At 33.2% G+C, this 16,081-nt stretch overlaps 3 protein-coding genes across 3 annotated transcripts; all 3 read left to right on the plus strand.

The window, feature by feature from the left end:
• Positions 1-4,819: 4,819 nt before the first annotated feature.
• On the plus strand, positions 4,820-7,808 carry LOC125846667 (CSC1-like protein At4g35870). Its single transcript, XM_049526230.1, has 2 exons — positions 4,820-4,891; positions 5,130-7,808. The coding sequence occupies exon 2, from the start codon at positions 5,208-5,210 to the stop codon at positions 7,701-7,703; it is 2,496 nt and encodes an 831-aa protein (XP_049382187.1). The 5' UTR covers positions 4,820-4,891; positions 5,130-5,207; the 3' UTR covers positions 7,704-7,808.
• Positions 7,809-8,978: 1,170 nt separating this feature from the next.
• Positions 8,979-10,137, plus strand: LOC125846684 (uncharacterized). Its single transcript, XM_049526248.1, has 3 exons — positions 8,979-9,309; positions 9,400-9,451; positions 9,898-10,137. Exons 1-3 carry the CDS (start codon positions 9,173-9,175, stop codon positions 10,066-10,068), a joined length of 360 nt encoding a protein of 119 aa, XP_049382205.1. The 5' UTR covers positions 8,979-9,172; the 3' UTR covers positions 10,069-10,137.
• A 1,438-nt stretch (positions 10,138-11,575) lies between these two features.
• On the plus strand, positions 11,576-15,772 carry LOC125846670 (aspartyl protease family protein 1-like). Its single transcript, XM_049526234.1, has 10 exons — positions 11,576-11,982; positions 12,118-12,256; positions 13,177-13,415; positions 13,601-13,825; positions 13,921-14,056; positions 14,138-14,211; positions 14,299-14,398; positions 14,491-14,548; positions 15,147-15,218; positions 15,312-15,772. The coding sequence occupies exons 1-10, from the start codon at positions 11,702-11,704 to the stop codon at positions 15,530-15,532; spliced, it is 1,545 nt and encodes a 514-aa protein (XP_049382191.1). The 5' UTR covers positions 11,576-11,701; the 3' UTR covers positions 15,533-15,772.
• The last annotated feature ends 309 nt before the right edge of the window (positions 15,773-16,081 follow it).

Genomic DNA, 16,081 nt, shown 5'->3' on the forward strand with positions numbered 1-16,081 from the left:
ACTGCGGCATAATCTACACCAATCCAGCAGTAATACTCTTGACTTGTCCCTTTCAGCATACAATAGCCCAACAATATCGTACAACTCCTGATTAGTTGAAGAGTCCAAAACTCCACAAAAGAACATCTTCCTTCAACATATAATTATTATTTTTTATATAGTGAATATAGTTGAAGACTTAGAATATATTTCTTTGTCTCAACTCTCTCTTTCACTCACTAATCTCAATATAAACTTCTCATATTTTCTTACATTATTTATCTTTTCCCCAATACAAAATAAGACCATCACTATTGATAGGTGAGGAATTCTTCCTTACTATGAATAGGAAGATAATGGGTAGTAAATTAATGGTAGATCATGACAATAGTGGTTACAAGAGTTACACCACAATAATGATCACATTCTTGTCAACTTATACCCACTAACATATGCACTTAATATTTTAATTTTAATATTAAAATGCATAAACACCAACAAAAAATATTCTCTATTTTCTTTTAGAAAAAAAATGATGATTTTTTTTTACAATTTTTGTGTAAAAAGATTATAATTATAAAAATACAAATATCCAAAAAAATCATACAAAATTTTATAAAATAAAAGTTAAAAACTTATAATTATAAAAATGCTTAAATTAATTATAAAATGCATAGATCTCGATCATAAGTACAAAATAATGAAAGTAAGTATTCAAATTAAACAATGCTTAAACTTGATGATATATCAATTTCTGAGCATCCTAAAAAATGTTGTTCAAATAAAATCTGACAAATCTACAAACCAAAATAATATGAAAGCAAAAACATGTCAATCTAGAAATGAGAAAAGAATAAATTTTTAGAATAATATAATATCTCAAAGTTCTAACATTTAAAGGAAAGAAATAGAGAATTCACTTCATTATTACTTTTACCGAGAGAGAAAATAATTGTCAACAAATAAATAAAAGGGTAATAAAAATAATGGAGATTGTCAAGCAATCACGAAAAAAGATATGAACTTGGTAAGAATATTTTTGTCCAAAAATAAAGAGGGTAAAACAATTGTGTTATTGGATGATGAACATGATGTGGAAGAGATTAAATTATTTAAAATATTAGTATACTTAAGTGTAAGAGCAAAACGGTAATTCAACTTTGTATTTTAGAGCTTTCTACTTTTAATAATATTAGTCTTTGAGACCATGTATTACACGTTTATCCAAGACAATAATGTATTCATCACATCTTCCACAAAATCAAATACATCCATGTTGAAAGTAGACATCCTAACTATCCATTGGGGATATTGATCTCTATTATATTACCGACGAAGAGACCCACAAATATTGTGAAAGAAAAACCATTACTATATGATAAATGTTTGTTCATTTTGACTTAGTAATCTACTTACAGAATAAAAATAGATCAACTATAAAATAACTACAAACTATTGTAATTGATCAAGAAAAATAGATAGAGAACTTTCACATATGTAAGAGATATTAGGCAAGATGAAACATCAGTCATCTCCATTTTTCTCTTCAAGGAAAATAACAAAACATTTTTTTTAATAATGGGAGATGATGTACTTTTTTCTTTTAATTGAGTCTTAGATAGGAGAAAAATAATTAATTAATTTGGAGAATTGTAACTTAAACTTTATGTAAGAGTTTAAAGGAATTAATGAAAGAAAATGAATGAGGAAAAATAAAGTCTAAAACACGTCTTTACATATTTCACCAATAGCTAGAGACATAGTAGATGGATGAATATGGTCAATATATTGAATTAGTGTATTAAATTATTAAGTAACTCTTCAAATTCTTTAGAATTTCTTTCAAAGGGTTTTATAGTCAATAAAAACTTTGTAAGGTTATTTTTGTAATCTATTTTTTTTTTTTTGTTGCTTCCTACTTTTACACAGTAATTCAGAATAAACGATTTCGTCGTAGATACGATTTGGGGAATTAGACGTCATTGAGGAGTTCACACTGTCCAAATAAGAGGTGAGTAGACATTGAAATTTCATAGTATCAATTCACATGATATGCATGTTTTTGAGCCTGGTTATAATGTTATTCATTATGTAAAAATAAAAAAAATTAATAATAAATAATTTTATAGCTAAATAGAAAAATATGTTATTCTAGCGATATATTATTACAAATTCGTGTTAGCTAATTTCAACCCTTTTGTAGCGGCCACTAGAATAAACCATAAAGTTATTTACTCAAAGTGAATAATATGTATAAAGAATTTGAATCGTGATAATTAATAAAAAAAAATAAAACCAAGATGATGTAATATATTTTTTAATATTATTAATATATTTAAATATTTCCTTCGTCTTAAAATAAGTACTATCATTTTAGATTATTTTTTCTTTATCTCAAATCATACGTATAAAACTCCTCTTACTTTCGATGTACGTATAATAAGTAGGTTCTTTTACCAAAATAATTAATCAGAATTAATGCACGTTGACTTTTCTCAAGTTTATCACTTCTTGCAAAGAAAAACATAGGAAAATATCAATTGACTACTTCCTAATATGCATCTCAAATCTCAAAGTTTTCACATGGCCGAAGAAAAAAAAAAGTTCAAGATATTATTACCCCTTTCGTCTCATATTAATTATTCATATTATTAAAAATAATTATTTTAAATTATTAATTAATTTATAAACTAAACATAGAAGTAATTAATTTTTTTCTATTTTTTCCTTACAATTATTTTTTTAAATGTAAATAAATTTGTGAAGTTTTGAAAATGTGAGGGAACATGAACAACTAAGATGAGACAGATAAATATTAACGAACCAAAATATTAATAAGAGATCATGTATTAAGAGCCGACTAAGCTACTCTTGTTTATTTGATTTCATTGAACAGGCCAAGTGCGATTATCATTAAGTCAACAAATTAAGCTTTTAATCTTCCTCATTTAAACATTAATAAAACTCCAATTTTCTTTATCTTTTTAAAGTCGTTACCTAATTAATTATTTCTGTACGGACCAAATCAAGCAGCATATTATATGTTTTTTTTTAAAGAATAGCTTGTTCTTTTTTATTAAATTAATCTAATCTGCATGTGGTCATTATAATAGTGTCTGCTTTATCCTTTAACCAAAATTTGCAGGTTGTAATTAATGTCAACCCATGTGATTATGCACTAATCATCTTTTATACATCACTTATTTGTTTAAAGGTCCGGTGCACATTTCCTTTTTGACCCCGTCATTAATGTGTAGTATAGTTCCTTGAAAGAGTCTTTTTTTCTTCTTTCTTTTGTTAGATATTTTTAATTCCAGTTTTGAATGGTTCTTACAACATTAGATTTGTTACCAAAGTGATTTAACTTTGTATTTTTTGATTATAATAATAAACAATGAATGAAAAAAAGTGAAGAGTTTTTTTTCTTGTGCATCCGCGTTAGAGCCCGATTGCACAATGCAAGGCCCATTGGGGTGACACTCCAACATGATTTTCTCCATACTCAAAACTTAAATCAGAGACTTCTGATTAAGGAAAAAACAGTCTCACTACTGCACTATAAGTCATGTAATAAATTAGTAGTACGTACGTATATATACATCATGTTACATAATGAGATTTTTCTAGATATTTTAGTCTCATATAATATTTTAGAACAAAAGAGGGAGGAAAATATGGAGTGTAGAAAAGTATATGATGGAAAGCAACGAAAGATGAGAGCGCAAATTATGGAGTCAACAAAGAAAAGGAAAGGTGAAGCAGTGGAGTCCATAAGAAACGCCTAATTATGAAAGGTTTGAGGCACAGCACTCAAACTGAGTATTCACACCACTAAATCTCAAGATTTGAACCCAACAATTAATATATATTATCACGATTCATGGGGTAAACTAAGATACTCAAAGATTTTAAGGTCCAATCACTCGAACATAACCCAGGGTGAATGAGATTTTTTTAATATGATTTGAACAATTCTGAGTTAACTTTTGAGATTGAGTTAATTCCAAAATAATTAATTTATTTCTTTACACATTTCATGACGATGGTAGGAAAAAAGAGGATACTGATAACAAATTAAAGATTATGGAGTAGCAGATAGAAATTGATGGACAAAAGAAGCAAGTGAATTGTAGAAGGAAAATAAAGATGCTTTCAACTAGGAGTGTAAAATGAGTGGGTTGGATTGAAATTGGAAATATTAAAATGGGTTGACATAAAAATTGGATTGGGTCTTGACCCGCTAAGTTTACTTTGGGCTCAAATGAATTAGACTCAAATGAGCTAACAATTGAGTTGGGTCAAGCCCCGCCCAATTTGACCCGTTTAATGTCACTTATTTTAACATTTGCTATTTAACTTTTATAACCATAGTTTGAATTTCGACTCAAGAATTTTATTTTAAAAAAATTACAAATAGATAGATAAATCCTAAAATATATAAAATATATAGTAATTCATACCTTCAATATAGAAACATATATTTCATCAATGTAAATAAAAAATCTTAAAACAGATTGAAATTGGAGATTCAATTAGACTGAATTGAGGATTCTTTTAAAATAAATCAAAATTTGAATGTGTTGAGATTGTAATAGTCTTTTTCTCAAGTACCATCATTCGCTCAAAGATCTGTGATGGATGTACGTACCATTGTTGTAGTAACACAATATATGGGCCTCATAATCGTATTAGGCCCATTAGAAAAAAGTCGGGTCATCTCTATTGGGCCTAGCAATTTCGGTTCGGTTGTGTGAGTGTTTACTCCTTCCCACATGGCGGTTAAAGGTAAACCAATTAAAAATTACTAATTGTGTCATTATGATAGGCTTTAAAAATTAAAAGGGGTTTAGCAACCTGAAATTGGATCTTAACACCAAAGGAATTACCTTTCGATATTCTCATTTCTCATCACCTTCTCGGGTCAATCNTTAGGCCCATTAGAAGTCGGGTCATCTCTATTGGGCCTAGCAATTTCGGTTGTGTGAGTGTTTACTCCTTCCCACATGGTGGTTAAAGGTAAACCAATTAAAAATTACTAATTGTGTCATTATGATAGGCTTTAATAATTAAAAGGGGTTTAATAACCTGAAATTGGATCTTAATTCTTAACATCAAAGGAATTACCTTTCGATATCCTCATTTCTCATCACCTTCTCGGGTCAATCGGTTCTGCAATTAAGCGACCCGCCAAAACCCTAACATTAGATGAATCTCAATTTCAATTCAATATGATCCAATCCAGCTTCTCTGCAGACCCACCTTTCATGGCAGCCAACTCCACTTTCTCTCCTCCGCCGTCCGCCGGTGACGGAGACTTCAATTACGACGTCGCTTGGTATGGTAACATCCAGTACCTCCTCAATATCTCCGCCGTGGGAGCTTTGACTTGCCTTCTTATTTTCATCTTCGGGAAGCTTCGAAGCGACCACCGTCGCATGCCCGGTCCCACTGCCATTGTCTCCAAGCTCTTAGCTGCCTGGCACGCCACTGGTGTTGAAATCGCCCACCACTGCGGGGCCGACGCTGCTCAATATCTCCTTATTGAGGGCGGCAGCTCCGCCCTGCTATTATTCCTCGCCCTTCTTTCTCTTGCAGTAATGCTGCCGTTGAATATATATGCTGGTAAGGCTCCTATGGCTGATCAGTTTTCAAAGACTACAATAAATCATATAGAAAAAGGTTCTCCATTACTCTGGATTCACTTTATATTTGTTGTTATTGTTGTTGTTTTGGTACATTATGGTATAAGTGAAATACAAGAAAGATTGAAAATTACTAGACTTAGAGACGGCTATGGAAATCCGAGTAATTCTGGTACGAATGTCAGTGCAATTTTTACCATTATGGTGCAGGGTGTACCTAAAACCTTAGGTTTTGATAAAACACCTTTGGTGGAGTATTTTCAGCATAAATATCCGGGGAAAGTGAATAGAGTAATTGTGCCTATGGATTTGTGTGCTTTGGATGATTTAGCTACAGAGTTGGTGAAGGTTCGGGAAGATATCTCTAAACTAGTATCAAGAATTGAGTCACGGGGTTATTTGAATGAGGGTGAGGAAGACGAGTATGATAATGATAGTGTGAATGGGCGGGGTTTGTTAGCACGACTGTGCTTCCTGTGGAGAAAGGCTAAGGATACATGGTATCGTGTTATGGATCAATTAGGCTTCTCAGATGAAGAGAGGTTGAGAAAATTGCAAGAGTTGAGAGCTGATTTGGAGATGGAAATGGCATCTTATAAAGAAGGGAGGGCAAGAGGTGCTGGTGTAGCTTTTGTGGTATTTAAGGATGTATTTACAGCTAATAAGGCTCTTCAGGACCTTCGAAATGAGAAGAGGAGGCGATATGGTCGATTCTTCTCAGTCATTGAGTTGCAACTACAGAGGAACCAGTGGAAAGTAGAGAGAGCTCCTTTAGCCACTGACATATACTGGAACCACCTGGGATCGACAAAGTTCTCTTTAAAGTTGCGCAGAGTGTTGGTGAACACATGCCTACTGTTGATGCTTCTATTCTGCAGTTCTCCACTAGCTGTGATTAGTGCTATTCAAAGTGCAGGGCGAATAATCAATGCTGAAGCTATGGATCATGCTCAGATGTGGCTGAACTGGGTGCAGGGCTCGAGCTGGTTAGCAACAATAATATTTCAATTTTTGCCCAATGTTCTGATTTTTGTGAGCATGTACATTGTTGTCCCTTCAGTTCTTTCTTATCTTTCAAAATTTGAACAACATCTTACTGTATCTGGTGAGCAAAGGGCTGAGCTACTGAAAATGGTATGCTTCTTTCTGGTAAATCTTATTCTGCTTAGGGCTCTGGTCGAATCGACTCTTGAGGGTGCTCTCTTAAGTATGGGTCGGTGTTATTTGGATGGAGAAGACTGCAAAAAGATCGAGCAGTACATGACTGCTTCCTTTTTGACAAGGACATGCCTTTCGTCTCTTGCATTTTTAATTACAAGTAGTTTCTTGGGTATATCTTTTGATTTATTAGCTCCAATTCCTTGGATTAAGAAGAAGCTTCAAAAGTTTCGTAAAAATGACATGCTTCAGCTGGTACCAGAAAGGAGCGAGGACTACCTATTGGAAAATCAAGACATTGATAGTTTGGAGAGGCCTCTGATTCATGAAAGGATTTCAACTGTGATTGCTGACAACAATGGATTTTTACGTGATGCCTCTCCAAATGAAATTGATTTCCCTGGACAAGATTTGTCTGAATACCCTCCAGTCAGCCGAACCTCACCAGTTCCAAAGCCAAAGTTCGATTTTGCACAGTATTATGCTTTCAATCTGACAATATTTGCCCTAACCCTGATCTATTGTTCGTTTGCTCCTCTGGTGGTTCCTGTTGGTGCAGTCTACTTTGGGTACCGGTATGTAGTTGACAAGTACAACTTCCTGTTTGTATACAGAGTGCGAGGTTTCCCTGCTGGTAATGATGGGAGGTTGATGGATACTGTATTATCTATCATGAGGTTTTGCGTTGACTTGTTCCTCCTCGCAATGCTACTTTTCTTTTCTGTAAGAGGAGACTCAACTAAGCTTCAAGCCATATTCACACTTGGGTTGTTCGTGATGTATAAAATTTTACCCTCTGATAATGATTCTTTTCGGCCAGCTTTATTACAAGGCATACAGACTGTTGACAACATTGTCGAAGGGCCAACTGATTATGAGGTGTTCTCACAACCTACATTTGATTGGGATACATATAATTCATGACACTTGTGAATAAAAGCAAAGATTTGTGTTGACATTTTGTATATATTCTTATTTTGTAATTGGATGTGTTTCTGCATCGATCAGATCTCTCTTCTCTTTTCTTGGTTCATCCTTTGGGTGGAACATTTAGTTGGAAACAGATATTTGGCTTAGGACCACAAGAGCACATGTTATAATGTCTAACCTGGTTCCACTGTAGTAGTAGTAGTCTGTATTTTTACGATCAGGTCTTAACCAATCTACAGAGTGAATAGATGTTGTTTGTTTACCTCAACATCTGCTCAAGTTACTTTAGGGTTGTTGCGTGTTTGGTCCATTCGCTTAGGGGAGAAGTATTATATACCTTTGGCTCTCTCAAAGGACTAGAGTTCTCATTGATGTTTGCCTTTTCGTCTGTCGCATTGCAGGATAGTACATTTCCTAGTAGTCGTAACGCTGGAGTGTATTTTTTTCAAGTTAAAAATATTGCTTTACAACCAGGAAGATAAGTCTAAATAACAAGGTTCTTGGAGAAATGTTTATTTTGTTTGCTGTTTCCTCGTGCGTTCACGTTATAGCATATAATTGTAGGTCAACCCTATGCCAAAATATTTAGTACGTAACACCATTTTCTTTTTAGTCCGTTTCAAAAATAATATCACCTAATTATAATTAGAAATCATTTCATTTTAATATGCTGTTTCAATAAAACTTTAATGCTCTTTTCTAGGGGGCATGATTGTTTCTTCTTCTTCTTTTGTTCTTACCAGAAGGTGAGGAATCAGTTTAAACATACAATGATTAAGAATTAATGATCTTCATGGTATATTCACATGTAAGGAAAGAAGATAAAAAAAAAATAACAAATGTATATTTTGCGTGTTTATTACAAAATAAAATTGTGCGTAAGGGTATCAAATGGACGGATAAAGTCAAAATTGAGCCTTAATTATTTCACTTGTCCAACTCGTGATATATAGCTTATCTAAATTTGAACAAATTTACTTGTATGATTAAAGAGGTTCAACTTTAGTAAATGTATGTATAAACAGATAATAATTCATTTAATTTTTGAAATGAATATTAGGAACCTAAAATACTTGGACAAAATGAATTATAGGCAAGATGAGAAACTTAAGGAGATATATGAAAAACAAAGTCAAGTCAAAGACCTTACCCTACGTAAAATCTTGGCCAAGCAATTAATTGTATCATTCAACCTTTAACTATAACTAACTCTGTACAAAGCCAGTACACTTAACTAACTTATCACTATTTTATCTCTCATTTTCTTCTTCTTTGAGACAAAACATGTGGTACATGTTAACTTATGGTAAAAAAACAGTTTCCAAGAAAAGGTATAAATAAACAAGACCAGTTATAGAAAGTGTCACAAGTTATGGTACTTGTGACATTTAATTAGTAGAACTAATGCAATTTTCTTCTTTATATGTTATTTTAATTAGAGAAACAAATTAAGGGAGACAGAGATGTATCATTCTTCTGTGAAGAGCATTTTTGTTGAGGACCAAAATGATGTTCCACCTATTTACCCTAAACCTAGAAAACTTGGATCCACTACTACTCTTCCTGAATTCCTCAAATCCCTAAATTGCAATGATAACAGGTATTCCTTCCGTCTCAATTTATATGGTTCTCTTATCTGTTTGTTAGATTTCTTGAGAAATATATAATATTTGGAAATTCATGTGATCAGCCAGAAGAATTTTGATGGAAGAAGTGGAATTCTCAACATTGTTGCTGAAAAGGTTTGTTATCTAATGACTTTAAATCTTGAATACGTACGCCTTTTGATTTTTCGCGGAATTCTTTTGTAGTTTTGCAATTATTACTTCTTATTTTGATGACAATTATTGGTTTTCTTAGACATGGTTGACTATAAAAATTACTCATTTTTTCGAAATAATTTTTCACTTTATTTGAAAAATAGTGTCTAGCATGAAAATTCCAAATCCAATTTGAAGTTATATATTTCAAATTTGAAAAATAACTTATAACCTATTTTCACGTTTCATTTTTGAAGTTGTATTTAAGTACATTAAAAATGAACAGTATTTCAAATATTTTTAGCAAAAAGTATAACTAGAGAACTCAATTTTCAATTCCAGCTCCACAAATTTCAAATAAAGTGAAAAATATTTGAAATGTACGTCGAAACGCAAACTTAATGACCTTTTTTTCTTTGGCAATGCAGACAAGAGATGGAAGAAATTCACCATCATGTTACTCAGGGTCTCCTCCAGGGAGAACAAGTAATCCTTTGGTACAGGATGTACAATTTATTCAGCAAATGGAACATTTTTCACCTTTAACAAGAACTAATTTGACTGATAAATTTGGTTTTACCTCTGTCTCTCCAGCTTGACAAAATACACAAACATCACAATTTTTTTTTACTATTTTTGTTTACTTAATGTTAAGATGTATGAGAAATCCCTTTTAAAGGGAGTTACTCTTTTTTTTTTTTTTTTTTTTTTTTTTTTTTTTTTTTTTTTTGCGTAGTGCAAGAGTGTTATGTTAGATTATGTAAATATTAAGTAGGAAGATTTTTTTATTAGTAGACAGTAGTACGTGTTAACTTTGAAAGTGACGTGTACTTAAATAATATTTGTTAATTTAATGTTGAGTTCTTTTGAGTAAAAAGCTTACGTATTTGAGCAATTAATGCATCAACTTCTTTTCTTCTTTTGGTTTAAAATGGAGAATTAAACAAAGTTATTTATATATGGAGAATTTTGAGATTTTAAAGATTTAAATGAACGTGTCAGTTCAAAGAGATAACAACACATACTATTAGTATAAAAATTAAGTTTATAAAGTTGAAGAATATTTAATATTTATGCCCTACGTGGAAAGAAACAAACAAACAAAAAAGGAGTTTGTCTTGTCCGTTGTCCTGACTCATGCAGATACAATAGTATTATTTCATTATTAAAAAACTTTAAAGTACAGTCTGACAGCTTATTATAAAATTTACAAACAGAAATTAACACACAAACAAAGACCCAAGAGTGGATTAATTTATTTTAGGTGTCTATGAGCCTAAATAACTTTTAGTAATTTTGAAGTATTTAAATAAAATTAAATTATATTTATAAACACTTATTTTAAAGTTAGAATAACAAAAATAAATGAGAAATCATAAATTAGATTTTTGACTTATAAATTATAAATTAAAAACCAAAAGTTACATAAGCACTTTGTAGGAAATTAGAGTAAAGGTACCACAAGATTTCAACTATACAAATCTTGGTGGTTGAATTTTGCCAAATACATTGCACAATATAACATCCGAGAACTGGACTCAGCTTATCCATTTGATATATGTTGTTCAATTTAATGAAAATTTGTAGGCTAAATATCTTTATCTGACCTAATTAATTACACACATAAGTTTAGAGAATTTTTACCTTATCAAGCATAAGTTGTGTATAATTCATTCGACATAAATTTAGAGAATGTGCTCTGTAGGAACTAAGTTATGCCTACATAGACTTTTGAAATTGAACTCATATCTCTATCAACAAAGACTCTGTAAAATCTATGCCTTTTTCGAGATAAATATTAGTTGTGAATCAAACTTTTACTTAAAAATTAAGTGAGAGTATAACTTATGTTATTTTATGAAATATATTATAATACAAAAATATAAATTTATACCCGTGAAAAAAATTATTCACCAGCACCAAATAAGTGAAACAATGGAAATGACCCGCTAAATTATCATGATGTCGTGATTGATCTCAAGTATAAAAGGCCAAATGCATTAAAAAAAAATAAAAAATTAAAAGGCAAGCAAGCAATGAATTAAGGGAAATTTCCCCATGAAGCTATAATGGAGTAGGGAGATTTTCTTCAACTGTCAGAATTTACTCTCTCCCTAACTAACTCCTCTTTCTCTCTCTTTTTCGTTTTCTTGATTCTCCCTCTGTAAACCTAACCCAATTATTTCAGTCGCCATTACAGTTCAAGATCTGAGTTTTTCTTAGAAACGAAAAATGTCTTCTTTTGTGATTTTCTTGCTAACATTGCTCTCAATTTTCCCATTTCGACAATGTCATGGCCATCTTTTCACTTTTGAAATGCACCACCGTTTCTCTGAAACTGTCAAGAAACTTGCTGGTCCACTTCAAAATTGGCCGGTAAAGGGAAGTCTCCAGTATTATACTCAGTTGGCCAACCATGATAGGTTGCTACATGGCAGGAGGCTTTTCAAATTTGATGGACCACTTACTTTCTCTGATGGCAATTCCACTTTCCGGATCAGCTCTCTTGGATTGTAAGACCAAACCAAACCCCTCTTTTAATTCCATTTCTTGAGAGTGTTTTTGTGTTTAATCTTGAAGTTCTTGGTTTTTCCCCTCGGATTCTTGGGCTTATAGTTTGAATTTGTTTTGGGGGATGAATTTTGTAGCTTGCATTACACCACGGTGACTTTGGGGACACCTGGGTTGAAGTTTCTTGTGGCTCTTGATACTGGGAGTGACTTATTTTGGGTGCCTTGTGAGTGCGGCAGATGTGCTTCTACTGATGATCCTACACTTTACAGCTCTGTATGTTTTACTCACTTTTCCTCTTTTTTTTGGGTTTATCTTATATCTGTATGAAATGATATATTGAGTGGAACATTGTGGTGTGTAACATAAAGGGTTGATGAAAAGTGCCTTTGACAGCTAGAACATTTTGTTGCATCCATATATTCTATGCTATTTAGGCACAAGATGCATATGATGGAAATCTGAGGAGCTTATTCGAGAGCTGCCCTGTGACTTAGTAACTGATGACCTTTTTCGTGTGAAAAGTGAAAACAACTGTCATTCATTGCAAGCCTGCAATAGCATCCACAAAATTCTGTGCCTTTAGGAATGTGGTATACCATGACTCTCATGAGTGTAATTAGATGCTCTGATAAGACATTGGTACAGTAAACTAGACAATGATCACTTGCCAAGGGGATAATAGTTACGGGTCCTACTCTTTTGGATGCCATTATTTTGTGAAGCAGCCAAAGAGAATTTTGTAACCAAACTTTCACGAGAATATGCACGATCGTAGAATTCTGTATCTAATTCACTTGTACATTGTTGTCAACTGTGAACGGACAACTAAGTAGTTCTACCCTGTGGAACTTTATGGGGACTGATGAACAATTGATTTGTGAAGTGAACTTTTATTGCCTAGTTTTCCAGTTGGGATTACCATTTTACTATTAATTGTTCGATTCCATCACATCCTTAGTCCAAACTTTGTACATTCATTTTGTCATTTCCTCCTCTAGGCCATGGTTTGATAGAATTATCTTCCTCTAATATAAAGATGGCAGGGTTAAATATACTGTTAACTTTTATTTGCAAGATAATTTATAAGGGTGGTTAGACAGACTGTTGTAGAAATGAGATGCACTTCATTTTGTGGTTCTCTTATATTGTTTCCTTTTCACTCCGGCTGAAGTGGATTATGTCTTTTGCTTCAGGATTTTGAGCTTAGCATATACAGCCTGAATGGATCGTCAACTAGCAAGAAGGTCACCTGCAGTGATAGCTTGTGTACAGACCGCAATAATTGTCTCAGTTCAAATAACCACTGCCCTTATTCAGTATCCTATGTCTCCTCGGAAACTTCAACTTCAGGAATTTTGGTGGATGATATTTTGCACTTGAGAACAGAAGATAGTGAGGGAAAAAATTTTGTCCAGGCGCGTGTGATCTTTGGGTAAGTATCCTGAACTTCTTTTTTCTAATTGATATCAAGTTTGGGCGTTAGGTTGATCTCTGGCAGTGTATTTTTAACTGCTAGATGTGTTGTATGGAAAGCACATTTGGTTAACTGGGGAGTTCTTCTGCTTCTGTCCAAGTTCTCAAATTCATCTCTGATACATGCCAATTTCAAGTGTGCAGTTGTGGACAGGAGCAAACTGGTTCTTTTCTAGATGTTGCAGCACCAAATGGTTTATTTGGGCTTGGTCTAGAGAAGGTATCAGTCCCTAGTATTCTGTCTCAGGAAGGTTTTATGGCAGATTCTTTCTCCATGTGCTTTGGTAGTGATGCCGCAGGGCGGATTAGTTTTGGCGACAAGGGTAGCTTTGACCAGGAAGAGACCCCTTTTAATATAAACCCATTACAGTAAGTGGCAATCATGCCAATTAAATTTTTTGTGTCCACTCCTTCCGACTCTTTTATATCCACTTAGTCATGCTCTTGTGGAAAACCTTTTGCAGTCCAACATATAACATTTCTGTAGATCAAATACGTGTTGGAACAACTCTCGTTGATTCAGGTTTTACAGCACTTTTTGATACTGGAACCTCCTTTACTTATCTTGCGGACCTATCCTATACAAAGCTTTCAGAAAGTGTAAGAATCCTTTTCAAATGGTACTTACTTGTATACATTGTTAGATAATGCTTAAGATTCAAATGTCTTCTTCCCCAATAGTTCCACTCTCAAGTGCGAGACAAGCGGCGTCCACCTGATCCGAGGATCCCCTTTGAATATTGTTATGATATGAGGTAATATTTACTAATACACAACCACACATATTATTTGTTTATTTATTTCTTTTTCCCTTTTATCATTTTATGATTCATATTGGACAGTCCTGATGCAAATACTAGCTTGATTCCTAGTTTAAGCCTAACTATGAGTGGGGGAGGCCAACTTGCTGTCAATGATCCAATTATTGTCATATCCACACAGGTACAATCGTTCAACTATCTTGCACAATATTTTCTTTTTAATTTCAGTTATTGCCTTTCCTGTATATGTACTAAATACTGTCTCCTATGCAGAATCAACTAATGTATTGCCTGGCCATTGTGAAGAGTGATGCTCTAAATATAATTGGACGTAAGGCTTTCTAAGTGCAACAATGTTTTTGTATTTTCTAATTTTCGTTGAATTGAACTGAATTTTCAAGCATATGGTAAGGAAGTTTGTTTCTACTGCAACCTGAAACAAACGGAGAAGTGCATTATAAACTCTGAGGGAACAACATAACTTACATGGAAATTTTGCACCTTTTGCATTAAAGAATTAGGTTTAGTGGTCTTATAAAATGACTTGAAGGAATTTGACTTGGGCAATTTTGCCAAAATATTCGAGATAGTGGTTGAGGACGTGGCTTACAATCATCGTCTTTGATCATACCATTAGGCATTTGATTAAGACATTGCCTGTATGTTAAAAATAGACCTTAGTTCTAATTTAACTCCAAAAGTTAGCAGGAGGTGAGGATTGCCAAGACCATATAAGGAGACAACAACATATACTCTCAACAAATGTGGGAGTCTCACATATACACTCTACTTCCACCCTCCCACGTCAAGTATCGAATGTTGGAGCGTGAACAATATACATGGGGGTGTAATATTGGACAAACCAAAAATATAGATGGATACCAAATTGTGATATCTGACTGTTATTGCTCTTACTGATCTATTTCCAGAAAACTTCATGACTGGATACCGCTTTGTGTTTGATCGAGAAAAAATCATCCTCGGTTGGAAGAAATTTGATTGTGAGTATTGTTTTTGGTGTTCTTTTCTCCAATAACTTAGATATGACAAGAGACTAGTTTTTTCATACTTTTGGTCTTGTGGCCTTCATGCAGGTTATGACATTGAGAAAATAGACCATTTCCCATCACAATCCGTTAATACCACCCGTGTTCCACCTGCCGTTGCTGTTGTGCCTGGAAATGATAATGCAGAAAGATCACATGAAAGGACTACAAATACTCGTCAAAGTTCTTTTGCATCTTCTGTTTTTCAAACATGTTATTTGAACCTCATAAACTGTTTCCTAGCATCTGTGATATTGCTACTTTTATAATAGCTACCATATGGTCATTCTCACACTCAGGATGCAGGTATGCTTCTTAGGACTTTTAACACATATATAGTGCAGATAATCAAACTTGCAGAGCTCCAATATGGACAGAAATTTTTGGTTTGCCTGCTCATATCTGATTTTGAGGCTAACCCATATAATGTATAGAAATGTTAATACATTACACTATGGTAGTTTATGTACCTTATGATTGCAATAGAACAGTGAGATTGTATAGTGCCACCTTGTTCCACAGCCACAGGCCACAGCTAAAAACATATCTACTACTTTAGGCTTGAACCAATAACTGCATTTACGTCTACTAACTTCAAATCTTGAATCAACCTTAGCTTTGAGGATGGTTAACATTTTTGACTCTCTTTTATTTTATTTTTGTATATAATATAGTAGTGGATTTTTTGGAAGAGTGATGAATTTGGAGGAAGTGATAAATAAAGTAGGTAAAGGTTGCGTTTTAAAATTAAGAAAGGAAAAAAGAAGTACCAAAGAATGAAATCAGAATCGATGCGACTCTCCACCCATTTTTTGTAC

The sequence above is a fragment of the Solanum stenotomum genome, chromosome 12 (genome assembly GCF_019186545.1).
Source record: "Solanum stenotomum isolate F172 chromosome 12, ASM1918654v1, whole genome shotgun sequence".
NCBI classification, from domain to species: Eukaryota; Viridiplantae; Streptophyta; class Magnoliopsida; order Solanales; family Solanaceae; genus Solanum; species Solanum stenotomum.